This window comes from Panulirus ornatus, chromosome 56, assembly GCF_036320965.1.
Source record: "Panulirus ornatus isolate Po-2019 chromosome 56, ASM3632096v1, whole genome shotgun sequence".
Lineage (NCBI taxonomy): Eukaryota > Metazoa > Arthropoda > Malacostraca > Decapoda > Palinuridae > Panulirus > Panulirus ornatus.
In genome coordinates this window covers 13,755,820-13,773,737 of record NC_092279.1, presented here as the reverse complement: position 1 = coordinate 13,773,737, position 17,918 = coordinate 13,755,820, and the positions used below count along the sequence as shown (strand labels likewise).

General features: G+C 44.6%; 1 protein-coding gene across 1 annotated transcript in view; it reads left to right on the top strand.

The window, feature by feature from the left end:
• Positions 1 to 17,918, top strand: part of LOC139765794 (soluble guanylate cyclase 89Db-like) — a 53,424-nt gene that overhangs the window by 15,031 nt on the left and 20,475 nt on the right. Inside the window, exons 2-3 of the mRNA XM_071693587.1 lie at positions 5,147 to 6,389; positions 7,422 to 8,004. Coding sequence (XP_071549688.1) covers positions 7,963 to 8,004 — 42 coding nt within the window. The 5' untranslated portion in view covers positions 5,147 to 6,389; positions 7,422 to 7,962. The remainder of the gene's footprint in view (positions 1 to 5,146; positions 6,390 to 7,421; positions 8,005 to 17,918) is intronic.

Sequence of the window (17,918 nt, the reverse complement as noted above, 5' to 3'; positions counted from 1 at the left end):
GGAGGATTTCCAGCCACCCCTACTCCCACCCCTTTTAGTCGCCTCTTACGACACGTTTGACTATAAAGAAAACTTTCAGATGTCTCACAAAAGACTTCGTGTGGAACTGATCTACAGCAGAGGGGAGACCAGGAAAGAGATGGAAGGTGGCTTTGGGGTACTGAGGTCCTGAACATTCATGTCAGGAGGGTGAGAGGCGTGCATGGGATAGAAAACAATGGATCAATGTGGTATCTGGACTATGGTAGGAGGGGGACGTGACGCGCTGTTGAAGTGGACGAACCAAGGCGCATGAAGCGGTCAGGGTAAACCAGCGACTTGGCTGCCGATGGTTAGTTCTGGTATCAGTACATTAAACATGAAAGCCAGAGAATGGAAGTGAGCAAGCGAGGCCATTAGTTGTTTGTTCCTGACGCTACCTAGATAATGTACAGGAGAAGCAACTGGGTATATCTTTCCATCTATATATCTATCCACCTGTCTATCTATCCACCTATCTGTCTATCCACCCATCTATCTATCCACCTATCTACCTATCCATCTATCTATTGCAGTGTGGGTGATGGACGTTGGCTGGTGGCATGGTGTATAGCGAGAGAAAACAACTGCCTGAAAGTATTTTTTCAGTGAATCTAAATTCTTTTTTCCTTTTCCTTTTCTTTTTACTTCGTACCAATGTCTGAACAGAGTGAAGACTGGAAGGATCGAGGTGTAACGATCCAGCCATTGTCCTTTTGTCTTTCACAGTTGTTTGAATAGTGAGGTGCGTCCTCTCTCTCTCTCTCTCTCTCTCTCTCTCTCTCTCTCTCTCTCTCTCTCTCTCTCTCTCTCTCTCTCTCCCTGTGGCTGAGGTATGACTCACTCAGCGAGCGAGCCCCCGGCTCTGCAAGAACCTTTACCCATCGTGACGCGCACGACACTGAGCGACCATATCCTCTTAATAACACTTTATGGCTGTAATATTCATGTCTCCCTCGTGCAGCCCTCAACAGAGGGGTGCCTCACGTGAATTTATGTCTCAGCTATTTTCTCATAGGACGCATGCATACCACGTACACAAGGCCCAAAAAAAAAGTATCTCTCCACTTTTTAGGGTGTAAAAATATGACCCAACGAACGAAAGATTTTGAGAATTGGCCATTGGTCTGGTCTCATACTAGTGGCCCTGGTTACTTGATACGCAATATATCAACTGCTAGAGACATGTCCTGTCATGTGTCATAATGACCGTTATAATCATTTCATATTTCATTGGAAAGAACTATAAAGTAGGGCTACTGTAATTGTTAAGAAATTTGTCTCAAATTCACGCTTACCAACCCTACCAAAATAATACGAGTCGTAGTGATCATTTCGAAATTCATCGGACCCAACCAGGAAGATACTTTTTTCACCGTGCGTAATGCAAAGTGAGTTTTTTCTTTTCTTTTTTCAACAAAAGATGAATACGTTTTTGTTAATGACAGAGAACTTTTTCCATTGTATCTTGATTTCCATTGTATCTTGCTCTAAATGACACAGAAAATGGATTCCGATGGGGTAGACTACATGATATTTGCGTCGACCATCTGTCGAGGTTGATGAAGTGGTGGAGGTGGGTGTGTGAGGCAGAAGGCGGGGTCCTCATCCTCTAGAGGTGGAATTAAAGGTTCTCCCCAGAGCCTGATTACCTCAGTGTGTGGGAACCGACCTGGGGATTAGCCCCTGCTCATCACCGACGTCAATTTCGTGATTGGCAAAGCCGCTCAGCCTGACAGACAGGGGCGCATACCTAGGTAACAGAGAGAGAGAGAGAGAGAGAGAGAGAGAGAGAGAGAGAGAGAGAGAGAGAGAGAGAGAGAGAGAGAGAGAGAGAGAGAGAGAGAGAGTCTTGCCCTCGCTCACCTGTGTGAATTCAAGGGATAAATAAGTAATTCAGACAGCAACCATCAGACAAGTTCATGTTGCGACATAGGAACATGCCCATGAAGTAGACGAAGGCGTATTTCACCAGAGGGTCGCGACAGGGCAGCGCGCGTCATGACGGAGCTCAAGGGTCCTCCCCACCGTATATCAGACACGTAAGTGTTCTAACCTTGAGCTGTATATATAACCGACCTCCTCCTCCTCCTCCTCCCTCTCTTCCTCCTCCACCCTCGTACTCCTATACTTCTGAAGGTCAGTTGCCTTCCGGTCTCCAATGGGGGGTCATAACATGTACACTCACAGCTGTCCTTCAGATGGTTTGATGGCTTCATGCGCCGCATCAGGCAGCGACGGTGGAGACGATGCTTGAATTTCCTCAGAGCATTGCAGTGCCATTTTGCTCTTATCCCTCAGAAAAAAAGAGGAAGATGATATTCATACATTGCCATGCAGACAGTGGGGTTATAACGCTGAACAGGGCCGTCTGAATTGTGTTACATGGTCCTTTCTCACCACATTGCCTTTTAATGACGTGAAAGTGATACAGGATTCTCTTCGTTCATGTTAGATATTCATGAGTTCAGAGGACGTGCCTATACTAGAGAGAATCTGTGTTGAGCAACGAGGATCACGGCTGTACGGAGATCAAGTGTAAAGATGGGAAAAAAAAGTGTAAAAAGACGAATCTTCGAATACAAGCACACGTGGTGCGGTGGTCAGCGTCGCTGTATGAAAATCTGTGGACTGGGTTTGAATTGCTCGTCCAAGCGGGCGGCTGGCCGGTAGACAACCCCGCTATTCATCCTCCCCGCTGGTGTTGGTGAGCAAACACACCCCTCGTGGAAGCCGGGGAAGGGTACTCTGTAGAGAGGTCAGACCTTGACGTGCCCACCAGCACCCGTGATCAGGGCCTCTCCAGGAATCAAAGGGAGAAAGAAAACAGTTGCCTCACTAGGAACCAAAGGGAGAGAGAAAAGACAAACAGGTGATTCCGGGAAGACCCAAGTGATCTGAGCCACCCGTTGTGGTGAAGTTGGGGGCTGTCTTTCGATGATTCTCTCACCTCACTTACCTCCAAGTCCAAATCATCCCACGTCTGCCACCCTATCGTCGAACACATTTAACAACCCTTCAAAATACGCACCTAATTGCCTCTTCACATCATTTCTGGTTCGTACCACTTCCTCATTTGCTTCCTTCACTGAAGTTTCCATTAGAACTTCCTCTTGAATTCCTGCCGCTTTCTCTTGCACATCTCCCAATCATTGCACTCCTTCCCTGCAGTAAACCACCCTGTTTTCTTTCAATAGTAACTTAACTTCCTCACCTCACCACTCAATACCCTTTCTCACCTGTCCATCTCCCACCTTCCGTGCGCTACACACTTCTCTCGCACATGTAAGCAGTGCTTCCTTAAATGCCTCCAATTCCTCACCCACTCCCCTAACTTCATTTACTCTCTGTCATTCTACCTTCAGTCTCTCCTGGTATCTCTTCTCACAAGCCTCTTTTCCTAGCTCACTCATTTTCATAACCGTCTTCCAACCCAAATCATTTCCTCTTTTCAAGTTGTCTCTACAAATCTTCACCCTTGCCTCCACTAAGTAACAGTAAGACATCCCACCAGCTGCCCCTCTCAGTACAGTCACAAACAAGTCTCTCCTTTGCACGCCAATCAGTTGGAACATATACCAATGATGCTCCTTTACCATCTTTCCCACTCACTCATGTTTACTTATGCATGCCCATGTTAAACCAGGTATTCCCCATCATCAGTCCTTTTCTAGCACACAATTCCATAGGCCGTTCAACATTCTTATTTACAATACCGGATACCACAAACATACCCTCGACTCCCACATTATCCAATCGTGCTTTAAAATCATCCATCCCTCGTACTCGATTTCTTGCATCAAAACAACCGACACACTCAACTCCTCTCAAAACACATGAGTCTTTTCCTTAGTCCCCTTATGTCATGGTGCACAAACACTAATAATCATGTATCTTTCGTAATCCACTTTCATCTCCCACATCAGTCTGGGATTCACTTCCTTAAACTCTTTCACATATTCCCACAACTCGTGCTTCAGCAGTAGTGCTACTCATCCTTAGCTCACACTAATCTCCTAACTTTACCTTTAAGTCAATTCCCAAACCATTCTTCCCCTTTCCCCTCTAGTTTTGTTTCCCCTCGGAGATTATCTCTGTAAGTGCATAAATCGAGTCAGGAAGAGACAGTACCCGCAACAAGGATAAAAAAAAAAACTAAAACCAGGAAACTAAATCCTCACGCCAACCAGGTAAATCCATTACAACAAAAATAGAAAAGTAATCCAATACCTTTTCCCAGTAGAATTAACCCATTTTTCACCAAGACGTCAGCAGCAGCATCTTGGAAACCGGATACTTCAATGAACTGAAAAAAAAAAAAAAAACTGGGAGAAAAGGCGTCTCCTCGTTGGAATTTCGGTCCACTAGAGTGCATAGGATACTGAGGGAAAGCCATCAATCTTGATGGGGTCAGCCTTGAACGTTCCTTGGCCTCCTCCTTGACTGCCCCTTCTGGTGTCGTTTAATTGGCGTGTTCTGGCGATGATGGGGCGCGCCAGGCGTCAGGTTTTGACGCCCGAGACGCTCATTCCCAGACCTAATGGCGGGTTATCGGCTGTGTAATCTTAGAGCTCAAGGGTACGGGTCGTGGCCGAGGGGAGGAGAGGGTGTGGCGGTAGAAGTAAGGAAAGAGGAAATGGCGGTGTATGTGTGTCGGGCGTGTGTAGCGTGGGAGCGGTGGTGAGTGAGGGGTGTGGCGTGGGTGCAGTAGTGTGGTTATGGTGGTATGGTAGAGGGTATGGTCTAGTCCAGTGGTACTTACCTACCCACCTACCCATTTCTTTTTTTTTTCAATTTCAATCCTTTATCATTGATAAAGGAGCAGGTGTGATGGAGGTTCAGGCATTGTTGGAGATGGTGGAGAAGGTGATCGTGAGGGCGGTAGTAAGTGGTGCTCATGTCTCCCTTGTCAGTGAAGACTTGGATGTCAGGGTGCTGTCATATGACTGTGACGTCGTCTGCATAAGAAAGGACCGTCTTGTGATATATATATATATATATATATATATATATATATATATATATATATATATATATATATATATATATATATATATATATATATATATTTGCTATGTTATCTATTTCCAACCCTAGCAGAGGCCAACAAATCTGTCTCTCGTTGCAGGAGCAACTCCCCAGCAGACGGACGCTTGGCAACAAGCTTCAGGGAGTCGTTAGTCAAAGACTCGATACTAAAGAGTTAATTCCGAAGAGTCGACAGAGTCAGGAGTCGATACTCAAGAGTCGACAGAGTCAGGAGTCGATACTCAAGAGTCGACAGAGTCAGGAGTCGATACTCAAGAGTCGACAGAGTCAGGAGTCGATACTCTCAAGAGTCTGTCCAAGAAAAAGAATAAAAAAAAGAGTCATCACCAAAAATCTTTTAGTCCTACAAGAGTGAATACCCAAGAGTCGACACTCAAGAATCGACCCCAACAGAGCCTCCACCTTGAAACTCGTCCTCAAGCGCTGTCACTCAAGCCCTCACTACTCAAGACCATCGACCACTCGGAGGCCCCTTATTGGAGTGTCAATTGCCAGACAGCTTTCACTTAATTATAGTTAATTACACCAATTGCAACGGCTAATTACTCTAGAATCATAATTACTGGCTGGTTGCTATGTGATCTTTCACTTCCTTGCTTAAGTGGGAGTTAGTGAGCGTTGAGTCTGAATGAACAAACAGGCTTCATCAGTCACTCCACCAGCTACTCATCACTGACTCATCAGTTATTCATCGGTTATTGACGAGACGCTCTTTAGTTACTCACCAGTTTACTCATCATTTACTCCTCGGGCACCCATGAGCCGCCCATCAGCTACTCATCAGTAACGCGGCGGTATTCATCAGTTCCTCATCAGTTCCTAGTCATTTACTCACCAGTGACTCACCATTTTCTCGTCAGTTACTCACCAGTTTTTCGTTAGTGACTCACCAGCTGTCTATTAGTTACTCATCAGTTGATCATCAGCTACTCATCAGTTTTTCATCAGTAACTCACCAGCTACTCATCAGTCACTAGCTGCTCATGTTATCCACCAGCTTCTAACCAACCGCTCATCACTTATCCACCAACTGGCCATCAGTTACTCACCGGCTACTCATCAGTTACCTGTTACTCAGCTATCACTCAATCACTACTCTTTACCCAAGACCAACGAAGCAGCTAGAGAGAGAGAGAGGCTAGCCGGACATAGGGCAAGTGGTTGATAAAGGCTGAATACTGTTTCAACGGATGAGAATAAGTCAAACAGAAGAAAACAAAGTGGAGCAGATAATAAGGATGTCCCCGATGAAAGAGAAGTTAACGGAGAGGAACAGACGATAAAGACGCCCCTGGGAGCCCCAGAGACGGGTGACAGATAAGGTAAGACACACATAAACTTCAGACAGTATCAAGGATTTCAAAGTTTGTATATAAGTGTCCCTTCAATTCGAGCCAGGAAAAAAACGGTGAGATTAAGATTAAAACTTTTTTCCTATATGGCTACGTAACTATTAATTGGATATATTGTAGGTCACTTAGACTTAATTATCTTAAAGGATATAGGTAAAGGACTAGGCAATTTGTTAAAAAATGCCTCAAACATTTAATCATCTAATTAAACGCCAAATATAAGAAACTGCCGGTAACACACAGAGACACAGACATGTACACACACACACACACACACACACACACACACACACACACACACACACGCCCACATCCATTCTCTAGCTGTCGTGTGTAACGAACCGAGACCACAGCTCCCTATCCACTTCCAGACCCCACAAACCTTTCTATGGCTTACCCCGGACACACCACGGGACTGGCGGTGTGTCTTAATGAACTGTGAGGTACTGGTGGGTGAGGCGTGTGTGGGTGTGGAGCTAGTAGGGTCTATAAATGATTTGTGAGGCTCTGGGAGGAGGTAAAAGGTAGTGTGTGTCTAACGCAGTATGCATTGGCTGCAATGTTCCGTTTGATTACAGTGTGCACGCGCTTCTGGTAATTGTGGACTGAGTGGTATATGTGGGAGTGAGTTTGGTGGTGGTGGTGTGCTGTTGGGGGGACGTGGTAGTGGCTATAGGTGTGCTGTGGGAGGAGGGATATGGCAGTACCTCTGGTGTGCTTTAGGATAGGTCTGTGGCTTCCCTTTTTTTTACAGCAAGATAGAGATGTTTGCCATAAGCTGGGTGGAGTTGATAAGACGATCAGGTAAACAGACCCACACTTAACAGTCCCATCTATTGTTGTGTGTAGCCCAGGGGAGCTGAACACGAAAGAGCTAATGAATAAAAAAGTAATGTTCAATATATCTAAAATGTCTTCAAAAGAACTTCACTAAGACCTTGAGATACTGAACCGAAGATCTTTAAGAATATCCACCCAGAAATTCATCCCTCTCTTTTGCAGGTAATTTGGATTCCTTTTGTTCTGCTAAAGAAAACGGGCCGCAGATCGTCTACCACCTGAACCCCCACCGTGATAGGACGAGGCATACATCGACTCTAACGACTAGTGTTAACAACCCTGTGGAGACTCTTCTTATGGTTGCTGATGTTGCAATGGTCGTAAGGGAAGCGAGGATCGTAGAGGATTGCATCACCTTACAAGAGGATCTTGACAAAAACAGAAATTCGGAAAACAAGTGATAGATAACTTTAGATAGGAAATAATAGTGAATCTAGTGTCGGGACCTGACAGTACAAACATCCGACCAGTGTAAGTGTAAGTGATAATGGAGGTATAGATGGTAAGATATCAGGTTTGAAGCATCGCAGTCTCCTTTTCTCATCACCATCATCCGCAGCATCACCAACAACAGTTACAAAGTTAACAACAACAGCAGCAGCAGCAGCAGCAGCAGCAGCAGCAGCAGCAGCAAAGGAGTAGTGAGCAGCAGGAGTAGTAGTAGTGCCATCAAGAGCAGTAGCAGCAGCAGCAAGTAGTCAATATGTATGGAATGTTATTGGAGAGCGTCATGTACTTCGGTAGGGTGAGTATCCCATCTTGTTTTGTGTGTGTGTGTGTGTGTGTGTGTGTGTGTGTGTGTGTGTGTGTGTGAAATTCCACGTATACTTGCATGCGTGTTGAGGTACCTTGGAAATCTACATAAATGCCTTATTTCTATGCAAACTTATGCCTGTATTTACTTCACGTGCCACCATTTCCCTCCTCCCTCCCAACTCAATGACACAATCCATAAGCTCTCGATTTACTTAAGTGGCGATGTCCAGGCAGCTTACATTACCCGAGTCTTCCTCACGTCTGGCAGGGCTGTGTGGCTTTGACCACCACACCATCACAGCCAGGCATACACCAACACGAACGCATACACACACACACACACACATATGCCAACCTATCGCCAGAGTCCACACATTAGGAGAATAACTAAGGAGATAAAGTGTCTGCTGGTAAATAGCAGAATCACTTTCGAGTATATGGTTGAGGAAATATCCAGCGAGCTGTTTGTGTCCTACACAAGACCAGAACTAGAATATGCTTTAAGAGTTTGGTCACCAAACCTAAAGAAGTACAAAGAGGTAATAGAGAAAGTCCAAGGTGGGGCAGCAAAGATGGTGCCAGAATTAAGAGAGCTAAGTTACCCAAAAATGACAGGTTTAAATTTGCCCACCCTGAAAGAGAGAAGAGTGAGGGGTGACCTGATCACAAAAATTTTTAAGGATTTAAAAAAATGATTGATGACGTAGAAAGACTAGTTCTTCGACAGATGTAGGGATAAAGTACACACGCATAAATCATTACACACACACACACACACACACACACACACACACACACACACACTCATCTTCTTAACTATACATCAGCATATGTACATATCATCACGTTAGCATTTATATCTACACACTCATGCATCTAGACACACACACACACACACACACACACACACACACACACACACACAATTCCAACAACTTGTCAACTTTCCGAAGACTAACCAGACGTTGGCTCAGTCGACAAACAGGTGGTCCACACGAGTTTCTAAGAAGTCAATTAAAGTGACTGTCGTCTGAGAACCAGCGAAAGAGAGAGCAAGAGAGAGAGAGAGAGAGAGAGAGAGAGAGAGAGAGAGAGAGAGAGAGAGAGAGAGAGAGAGAGAGAGAGGTGGAGATCATTTGAGAGTCTAATTGTTCTGAGTAATGTAGTTGAAACTCAAAACGACTGAACAAGACTATGTCATACGCTGATATCGATAACAGGAGACCAGGAGCGTAAATTACAAGATCACCACTGTAGGTGCAGCCATACTATCGTAGTGTATATAGTGAGGGGTTCCATATATTGTGGGGAGGAGGGTAGTTTATACTCTTAAGAAAAATAGATAAATAAATCAGGGAATAAGAAGTATACGAATGAAAATAAGAAAACAAAATGGCTGATGTTCTTTTCGAATATTTGTATATGATGTATTCGTCCAATAACGTAAAATTGTCACAGGGAGAACACGAGTCTCCATAAATTTGTAACGCATAGGAAAAAAAACCCAAAAAACACGAGACCATGTTTTCTAGTTTTCATGAGCGGCAGCTGTAACGCGCCAATGATCTCTATCTCTCTCTCTCTCTCTCTCTCTCTCTCTCTCTCTCTCTCTCTCTCTCCCTCGTAATTAATGTTACTCTCCTCACAGTCTGTGACTTCAATCGTGTGGTACGACCCATGAACACGAGGGTACGACCCTTGAGCAAGAGGGTACGATCCTATCGCACGACAATACGACCCTTGGCTATAATAGTTTAATATTCAATCGAACGATGATATATCCTCCTATTTGTACACGGATGTTAATATTCCGCCGTGTCTGGAAAATCTATCTCTCTCTGCTTTGCGTGCTTTGTTAAAACCAGACAACCGATAGGACATGAAGTTATGGCCTCAGGTCATGAAACTCCTGGCTTATTGCAGGCTTACCTCCTCTGGGCCAGATGGGTGGAGGGTCATGAGGGGATGGAGGGAAGGAGCCAGCTAGGACGGAAGGAAGGAGGGAGCTAGGGATAGGGGAAACCGTGGTGGACGGGGTAGGGTAAAGTGCGAGTCCATGGGATAGACAGATAGCGGGAGACCATGATGCTCCAGAACGTCCACGGGGTAGAGACTTGATTTAGCAAAGCCGAAGGCACCTTCCCCACCCACCTCTCCCCTGGCTCAACCGCCGGCAGGGGGGAAAAGGCAGGGCTGATTTATCTATAAGGTAAGTGACTTACCAGACGATGAGACCAGACCCACTGAGGCTATGAAATCCTTCCCAGAATCCTATAGAACGGTGATGAATACACGTGCTCTCTTTGTATACTGGAAAGTCTATTGAGATTCATACGAAGGATCCTTCCGGCTAGACGACTCGCTTCGATGGGCATTTGGCATCGTCTGACGCAGACCTTATGTTCATGGCTGTGTATCACATTGGTTTCAGTGAGTGGCGTCCCTGTTCTCTAACGTGTTCTCGTGGATCATCAGGCAGAGTGCGGGTGGTTTCTAATGTCTCACAGTTCATAATTTGTTGGTTTCTTTGTCATCCTACGTAATGTAACAGCTGAATAAAGATTGTTGAAAAATGGCAAATACTATGCTATATTTTGGCTGTACCATTTGAGGCCATTTTCTTCTCTGTATCGCACAGGTTTGTAGCTGTCAAGGGCCTTTGTTGTCGCTGATACAATCGGGTTTAAAAGGCCACTACCCTAATAGCTCCTGGCCATAATGTCTTCAAAGTAATGACCGTCATCAGCTATTCATTAAAGATATTTTATCCTTAGAGATATTTATACATTAATATCCCGAGGGAATATTGCCTTATGGGCGTCTCTCTGTCTCTTCCCGTCCTGCAAGACAGAGGGAGAGCCGCCACAACTGTCTATTGTACAGATAAAGATGATAATGATATTGATGATAAATGGTTCATTGAATTTAGGGAAAGTTATATGTCAACAGTGTTACAGCTCGGAGGCTGTGTAGCTATTGTGTCTGTGTGCTATGTGGCCACCACAAGGGGATTTGGACGGAAGGCCATAATTGCTTGACCTCCTCACGTGGTCATATTGTGACCCTCCCAAGACACATAGGCAATACACACACACACACACACACACACACACACAACACACACACACAACACACACACACACACACACACAGAGATCAATGCCTCTTTCCATTACACTGATTACTCCCTCGAAATATATCTTTCTCTGGGTGCAGTTTCAAGTCTTCCCATTGCTCCCTTTGATAAAAGACTTTCTATTGTTCCCTTTAAATATAAGATTTCCTATTGCTCCCTTTAATACAAGATTTCCAATTGCTCCCTTTAAATATAAACTTCCTGTTGCTCCCTTTAGAATAAGGTTTCCTGTTGCTCCTTTTAATATATGATCTCCTATTGCTCCCTTTCAGTATAAGACTTCCTGTTGCTCCCTTTATATATATGACTTCCTGCTGCTCTCTTTATATGCAAGATTTCCTGTTGCTCTCTAAATATCAGACTTCCTGTTGTTCCCTTTAGATATAAGACTTCCTGTTGCTCCCTTTAGATTTAAGACTTCCTGTTGCTCCCTTTAGATATAAGACTTCCTGTTGCTCTCTCTAGATATAAGACTTCCTGTTGCTCCCTTTGATATAAGAATACAAGGCTTCTTGTTGCACCTTATAATATAAGACTTCCTGCTGCTCCATTGGATATAATCGATTCGGGTGATCCTTGCTGCCTTTACTCACGATAAGCATAGCTGGATTGCTTACTCTGCTTCCTTTGAAGAGTGTGAGACGCTGTTGCTCTGATCTTTGTTTACTTTCATTGCGCGCGGGTTTCGACACCCCTCTGACAAACAAAAGACGCCATTAGCTCCTCAGTGAGCAATCTCCATTCTCCTCTGGTCTTTGGAAAATGCTCGTTGACTGACGAGTCATGGTGCGTCACTGGATCACTCTCACGAACGCCCTTGAGTCATTCGTAAGGTCTAAGGCTTACAGGCCATTCCTTTTGAAGCATCCGATCCCACTAAACACTCTTACCTGTTTACAAGCAACCGACTCTTACTTATCTCTCCCCATCTACCAGCAAAGCACACACTTCCGTGTCTCTTACTCAACACTCCTGTCTACCCACGGGCCTTATCTTCTGACTCCACACAGAATGCTTCCATCTGCCTGTAGGTCCGAAGCTGTGCCCTCCAGTCAAGTTTAACCTATCGACTAAAAACAACGTATTTCTTAATTCACTCAAGACTCATACCTTCTTGTATATCTGTATGTCCTCACCTCACTAACTTCCAGGAAGTATTTGTTTTTCAAAGTACAAATCCTTACTGTTCGCAGGGAATCCCCACTTCACATCAACAATCTCCAACTGAATACTCTACTCACCTCGCAAGTGACAAGTCGATAGGACATAAATTTTCGAAACCTCTGCCTCTCTCATACTTGAAGATGAGTAGTTCTTCTTTCCCAGACTTAGGATAGTGATGGGTCATTAGGCCTCCTAATAAGCACAAATTCTTAACCTTCCACATCGTCATGTGTTCACAATCCTTTTTGAGCTCAGGCAGGTATTATATTCTGCGTATACTCCGAACTCTCTTATATCTGCCTTGTCATGGGCACATACTGCCAAGAGTAAAGTGTGTGTCTGGAATCAATCATGCAAACACTGGAACGTTATTTCGTTCTATATCTTCATTCTGCTAATGCCAGGCCGTCGTATGTGTCCTTCAAGAAGCTGTGTAACTCCTTGATCTATCCAGGATTTGATGGAGAATGAATATATCTTCTTGAATCACTGATTTTATAGCTCATTTGAGATCATGAGCTTGATATATCTTACGTTAAGTATCACATATAAAGAATTCTATATGCCAACCTGTTACTTATGTGGGGGCAAGACTTTTATCACTTAATAAACAGATAACAATCAAACACCAAAGCCACCACACCAGACGAGTTGGTCCCCGCCCCCACAACACAGTCCCACATCTGTAAGAGGCGTCCGTCTTAACCTCACGTAACAGGGAACCCGTGTTGGCTCAGCTGTGGACTGGTGCCTGAAGAATGGCAGCGCTCGAAAGCTCATGTTCTTGGACAATTAAACGAGACTCTCCTCCTCCCCCGTAACTGCTACTGACTTGCCTCGGTTTATTTATTGGCCTGGGCATCGGTAACCTCTCACCCCCCTCCCTAAAGATTTATAAGACGAGGGTCATTTTTTCAGCTGATTTGAACCTTGGAGGACAGGGAGGGTCTTTGTGGGTCAAGGGGTGGCTTGGGATAGAGGCGGTGCTTGTGGTGCTGGTGCCGGGTTGGCTTGTAGCAAGAACTTGCCTTGGGCAACCGAACAATGCCTCTTCGTGAGCGAGCCTTCCTGACAACCTCTTAAAGTTGTGATTTGAGTTTCCACTCTGTGGAGGACAGGGTCAATAACATGATTCAATCTGAGGGTATGAGTCTGCGCGGGGGAAAAAAATGATTATGCCAACACCTGAATTCTAAATTGTACCAAGCATCGCATACGTTCCCTAACTTCCATTTTTCATATTCTCACACTGACACAGACCTTCCGTTGTACTGTTGGGTTCAGGGAGCAAAACTGGCCCCTTGTCATGCTCAATAAAGAGCCTGCATCGCCATGGCAGAGCGAATTCCAACAATTCTTGACATGAAATGATACGAAAAGTCTCGGGACACAGTGCGATACGCCCTCTTGTGAGCAGACACATATAAACACACACATAGTAGTAATTTTTGGAGATTTTGGCAAGTTGAACAGCCTTTCTCTTACTCCCCTCCTATACCACCTTATCTGCATGTATGTGTTCTTTTCTAGATACAGTTGTAATCAATTTTGATTTGATTTACTTCTTATTTTTGGAGCTCATTGATATTTCCTCAGCATGTCCAAATTAACGGAACTATTCATTTACTTTACGTGTGTTTATAAGATTTATAAGATCCTCTGCTCCTATCCTGATTAAACGTTTGTAAGATTAATTCATTCAGGAATTAAGTTTGCGATTCCCTCTCCCCCTTGATGCACCATAAGTGTATTGGAAGGTCTATTGCTACATTAATCTGTGTTAGTGTTTCTTACGGGGCTCTGTCGACACTCACCTCCTCAATAGTCCCAGCAACACATTCCTTCCTCCCTGTATCCTTTAATGTCCTATAATCAAAGTCTGAGAGGTGTCCGGTGCTTTCTTGATCTCATGAGCACGATAAAGGGGAGGCCATTATTCCCTTGTTTTCAGTCTACCATCCATTGTTTACGTAATCCACTTCCGTTTTCTGTCGCGCTCCTTCGGCGATCCAGCTGGTGCAGAGGCCATCGTCCTGGGGACGAACGAAGACACCCCACGATCGAAAATGCAGAACTGCGACTCAGACGGAGTGACCCCTTGCTGGGCAAGGGTCCACACAGCCACCAGCATCTTATGCAAGCTAATCTGGCTGAGTCTTTCTACCTCGGAAGCACCTTACGCTCACCCGGTTAACTTGCAAATGTGACCAGAAGCCGCAGGGAATTTCCAAGAGAGACGAGAGGGAACGGATGATGGAACATAGTAACCACTTGGCCCACTTCTTTGTTCCTTTTTTTTTTCCCAAAAGAAGGAACAGAGAAGGGGGCCAGGTGAGAATGTTCCCTCAGGGGCCCAGTCCTCTGTTCTTAACACTACCTCGCTAATGCGGGAAATGGCGAATAGTATGAAAGAAAGATATATATATATATATATATATATATATATATATATATATATATATATATATATATATATATATATATTTTTTTTTTTTTTTTTGTTATTTTTTATTATACTTTGTCGCTGTCTCCCGCGTTTGCGAGGTAGCGCAAGGAAACAGACGAAAGAAATGGCCCAACCCACCCCCATACACATGTATATACATACGTCCACACACGCAAATATACATACCTGCACAGCTTTCCATGGTTTACCCCAGACGCTTCACATGCCTTGATTCAATCCACTGACAGCACGTCAACCCCGGTATACCACATCGATCCAATTCACTCTATTCCTTGCCCTCCTTTCACCCTCCTGCATGTTCAGGCCCCGATCACACAAAATCTTTTTCACTCCATCTTTCCACCTCCAATTTGGTCTCCCTCTTCTCCTCGTTCCCTCCACCTCCGACACATATATCCTCTTGGTCAATCTTTCCTCACTCATCCTCTCCATGTGCCCAAACCACTTCAAAACACCCTCTTCTGCTCTCTCAACCACGCTCTTTTTATTTCCACACATCTCTCTTACCCTTACGTTACTCACTCGATCAAACCACCTCACACCACACATTGTCCTCAAACATCTCATTTCCAGCACATCCATCCTCCTGCGCACAACTCTATCCATAGCCCACGCCTCGCAACCATACAACATTGTTGGAACAACTATTCCTTCAAACATACCCATTTTTGCTTTCCGAGATAATGTTCTCGACTTCCACACATTCTTCAAGGCCCCCAGAATTTTCGCCCCCTCCCCCACCCTATGATCCACTTCCGCTTCCATGGTTCCATCCGCTGCCAGATCCACTCCCAGATATCTAAAACACTTCACTTCCTCCAGTTTTTCTCCATTCAAACTCACCTTCCAATTGACTTGACCCTCAACCCTACTGTACCTAATAACCTTGCTCTTATTCACATTTACTCTTAACTTTCTTCTTCCACACACTTTACCAAACTCAGTCACCAGCTTCTCCAGTTTCTCACATGAATCAGCCACCAGCGCTGTATCATCAGCGAACAACAACTGACTCACTTCCCAAGCTCTCTCATCCACAACAAACTTCATACTTGCCCCTCTTTCCAAAACTCTTGCATTTACCTCCCTAACAACCCCATCCATAAACAAATTAAACAACCATGGAGACATCACACACCCCTGCCGCAGACCTACATTCACTGAGAACCAATCACTTTCCTCTCTTCCTACACGTACACATGCCTTACATCCTCGATAAAAACTTTTCACTGCTTCTAACAACTTTCCTCCCACACCATATATTCTTAATACCTTCCACAGAGCATCTCTATCAACTCTATCATATGCCTTCTCCAGATCCATAAATGCTACATACAAATCCATTTGCTTTTCTAAGTATTTCTCACATACATTCTTCAAAGCAAACACCTGATCCACACATCCTCTACCACTTCTGAAACCACACTGCTCTTCCCCAATCTGATGCTCTGTACATGCCTTCACCCTCTCAATCAATATCCTCCCATATAACTTACCAGGAATACTCAACAAACTTATACCTCTGTAATTTGAGCACTCACTCTTATCCCCTTTGCCTTTGTACAATGGCACTATACACGCATTCCGCCAATCCTCAGGCACCTCACCATGAGTCATACATATATATATATATATATATATATATATATATATATATATATATATATATATATAAAGAAAATGTACCTAGTGATAGCACTAGGGAATGAAATATTTGAAATTGAACTGAAAATAAAAATGATGGAAACAGCAACTGCTTCGGTGGAAATGCATCAGATTACTCAACATACGGGATGCAATTCCATAAAACGAAAACGAATCTAACCAATTTTCCAATGATTCCACTGAGCCATTGGCTAACAGCAGAGTGTGAAACGTTTTACTTCCCAGTGTTGGCGGGTTCCACGGACCACCGTGCCTCACTCATGCTTATAAAACGACCATTTCCATGCACTGATGCGTCTCTCTCTGAAGAAGGGAAGACATGTAAACATTCAGACGCAGCAGGCGACAACCGACATACGTTGGTAAACCTTATTACGAGACACGGGTGAAGTTACTTGAAAGAAATTCCGTCTCTTACTGAAGAAAAAAAGATTTTGGTGGTATGAAGCATCGCACATACGTAGATCCGTATCTACCATTCTGTGAGGACGTGTACTCAGCGCGCTACCCGCCTCACTCCTCTCACAGACCACTCTTCCTCCACACCATCTATCTCCTCTAGCCCGACCTGGCTGTCACCCAGTCTTAATTTTTCACTGCTATGCTCCCTGGGTCCCATCCATGATCCTACCACTCACCCTCTTCATCACTGTGTATATATATATATATATATATATATATATTCCTACGAGTCCAACATGTACCTCACACGATTAATTCTCTTGGTAAATCGACATCTTCGTGCGGTGAGTACCACGCGCTAGCCCTGCCCTCTGGCATATCTCTCATGGTGAGTACACGCGGAAGGAAGTGCTCTCCTCTCACTCTTTTTTCCTCACAACTCACCGTCTTTCGTAAGGTCCTTGAGACGGAGCAACAAGCATGTGTTGTGTAGGACGTGGGCGGGCCAAGCCAGACCACCACAGTAGGCTCCCCCTCCACACACACACGCCGTCTCCGGTGACCACCTCCTCCCGTCTTACAACTCCTTCATCCCTCACTCTAACAGAGTCAAGTCTCCTCCACTTGTCTCTGATGGCGTCCATTACTCTCCGACAGAGTTGGCTATTCCGTCGCATCGACGTATCTCTTTTTTTCTCTCAATTTTCTTTCTCGGGGCGTTGTTTGATTCTTCTCTCTCTCTCTCTCTCTCTCTCTCTCTCTCTCTCTCTCTCTCTCTCTCTCTCTCTCTCTCTCTCTCTCTCCCCAGCGTGCGTACCCTCGCTGCGTCAGCCGTGTCCCACAGTTCTCCTGTTGTATCATACCGTCGTCTGCTTCACTTCTCCATGTACGTGAAGCTGAGCCCTCCGCATCGTCTCTATAAAACGTCGTACCTTCTGCGTCAGTCTTCGTATCTTCTACGTCACTGTCTTTGTACCTTCTACGTTACTGTCTTCGTATGTTCTACGTCACTGTATTCGTATCTTTTACGTCACTGTCTTTGTATCTTCTACGTTACTGTCTTCGTATC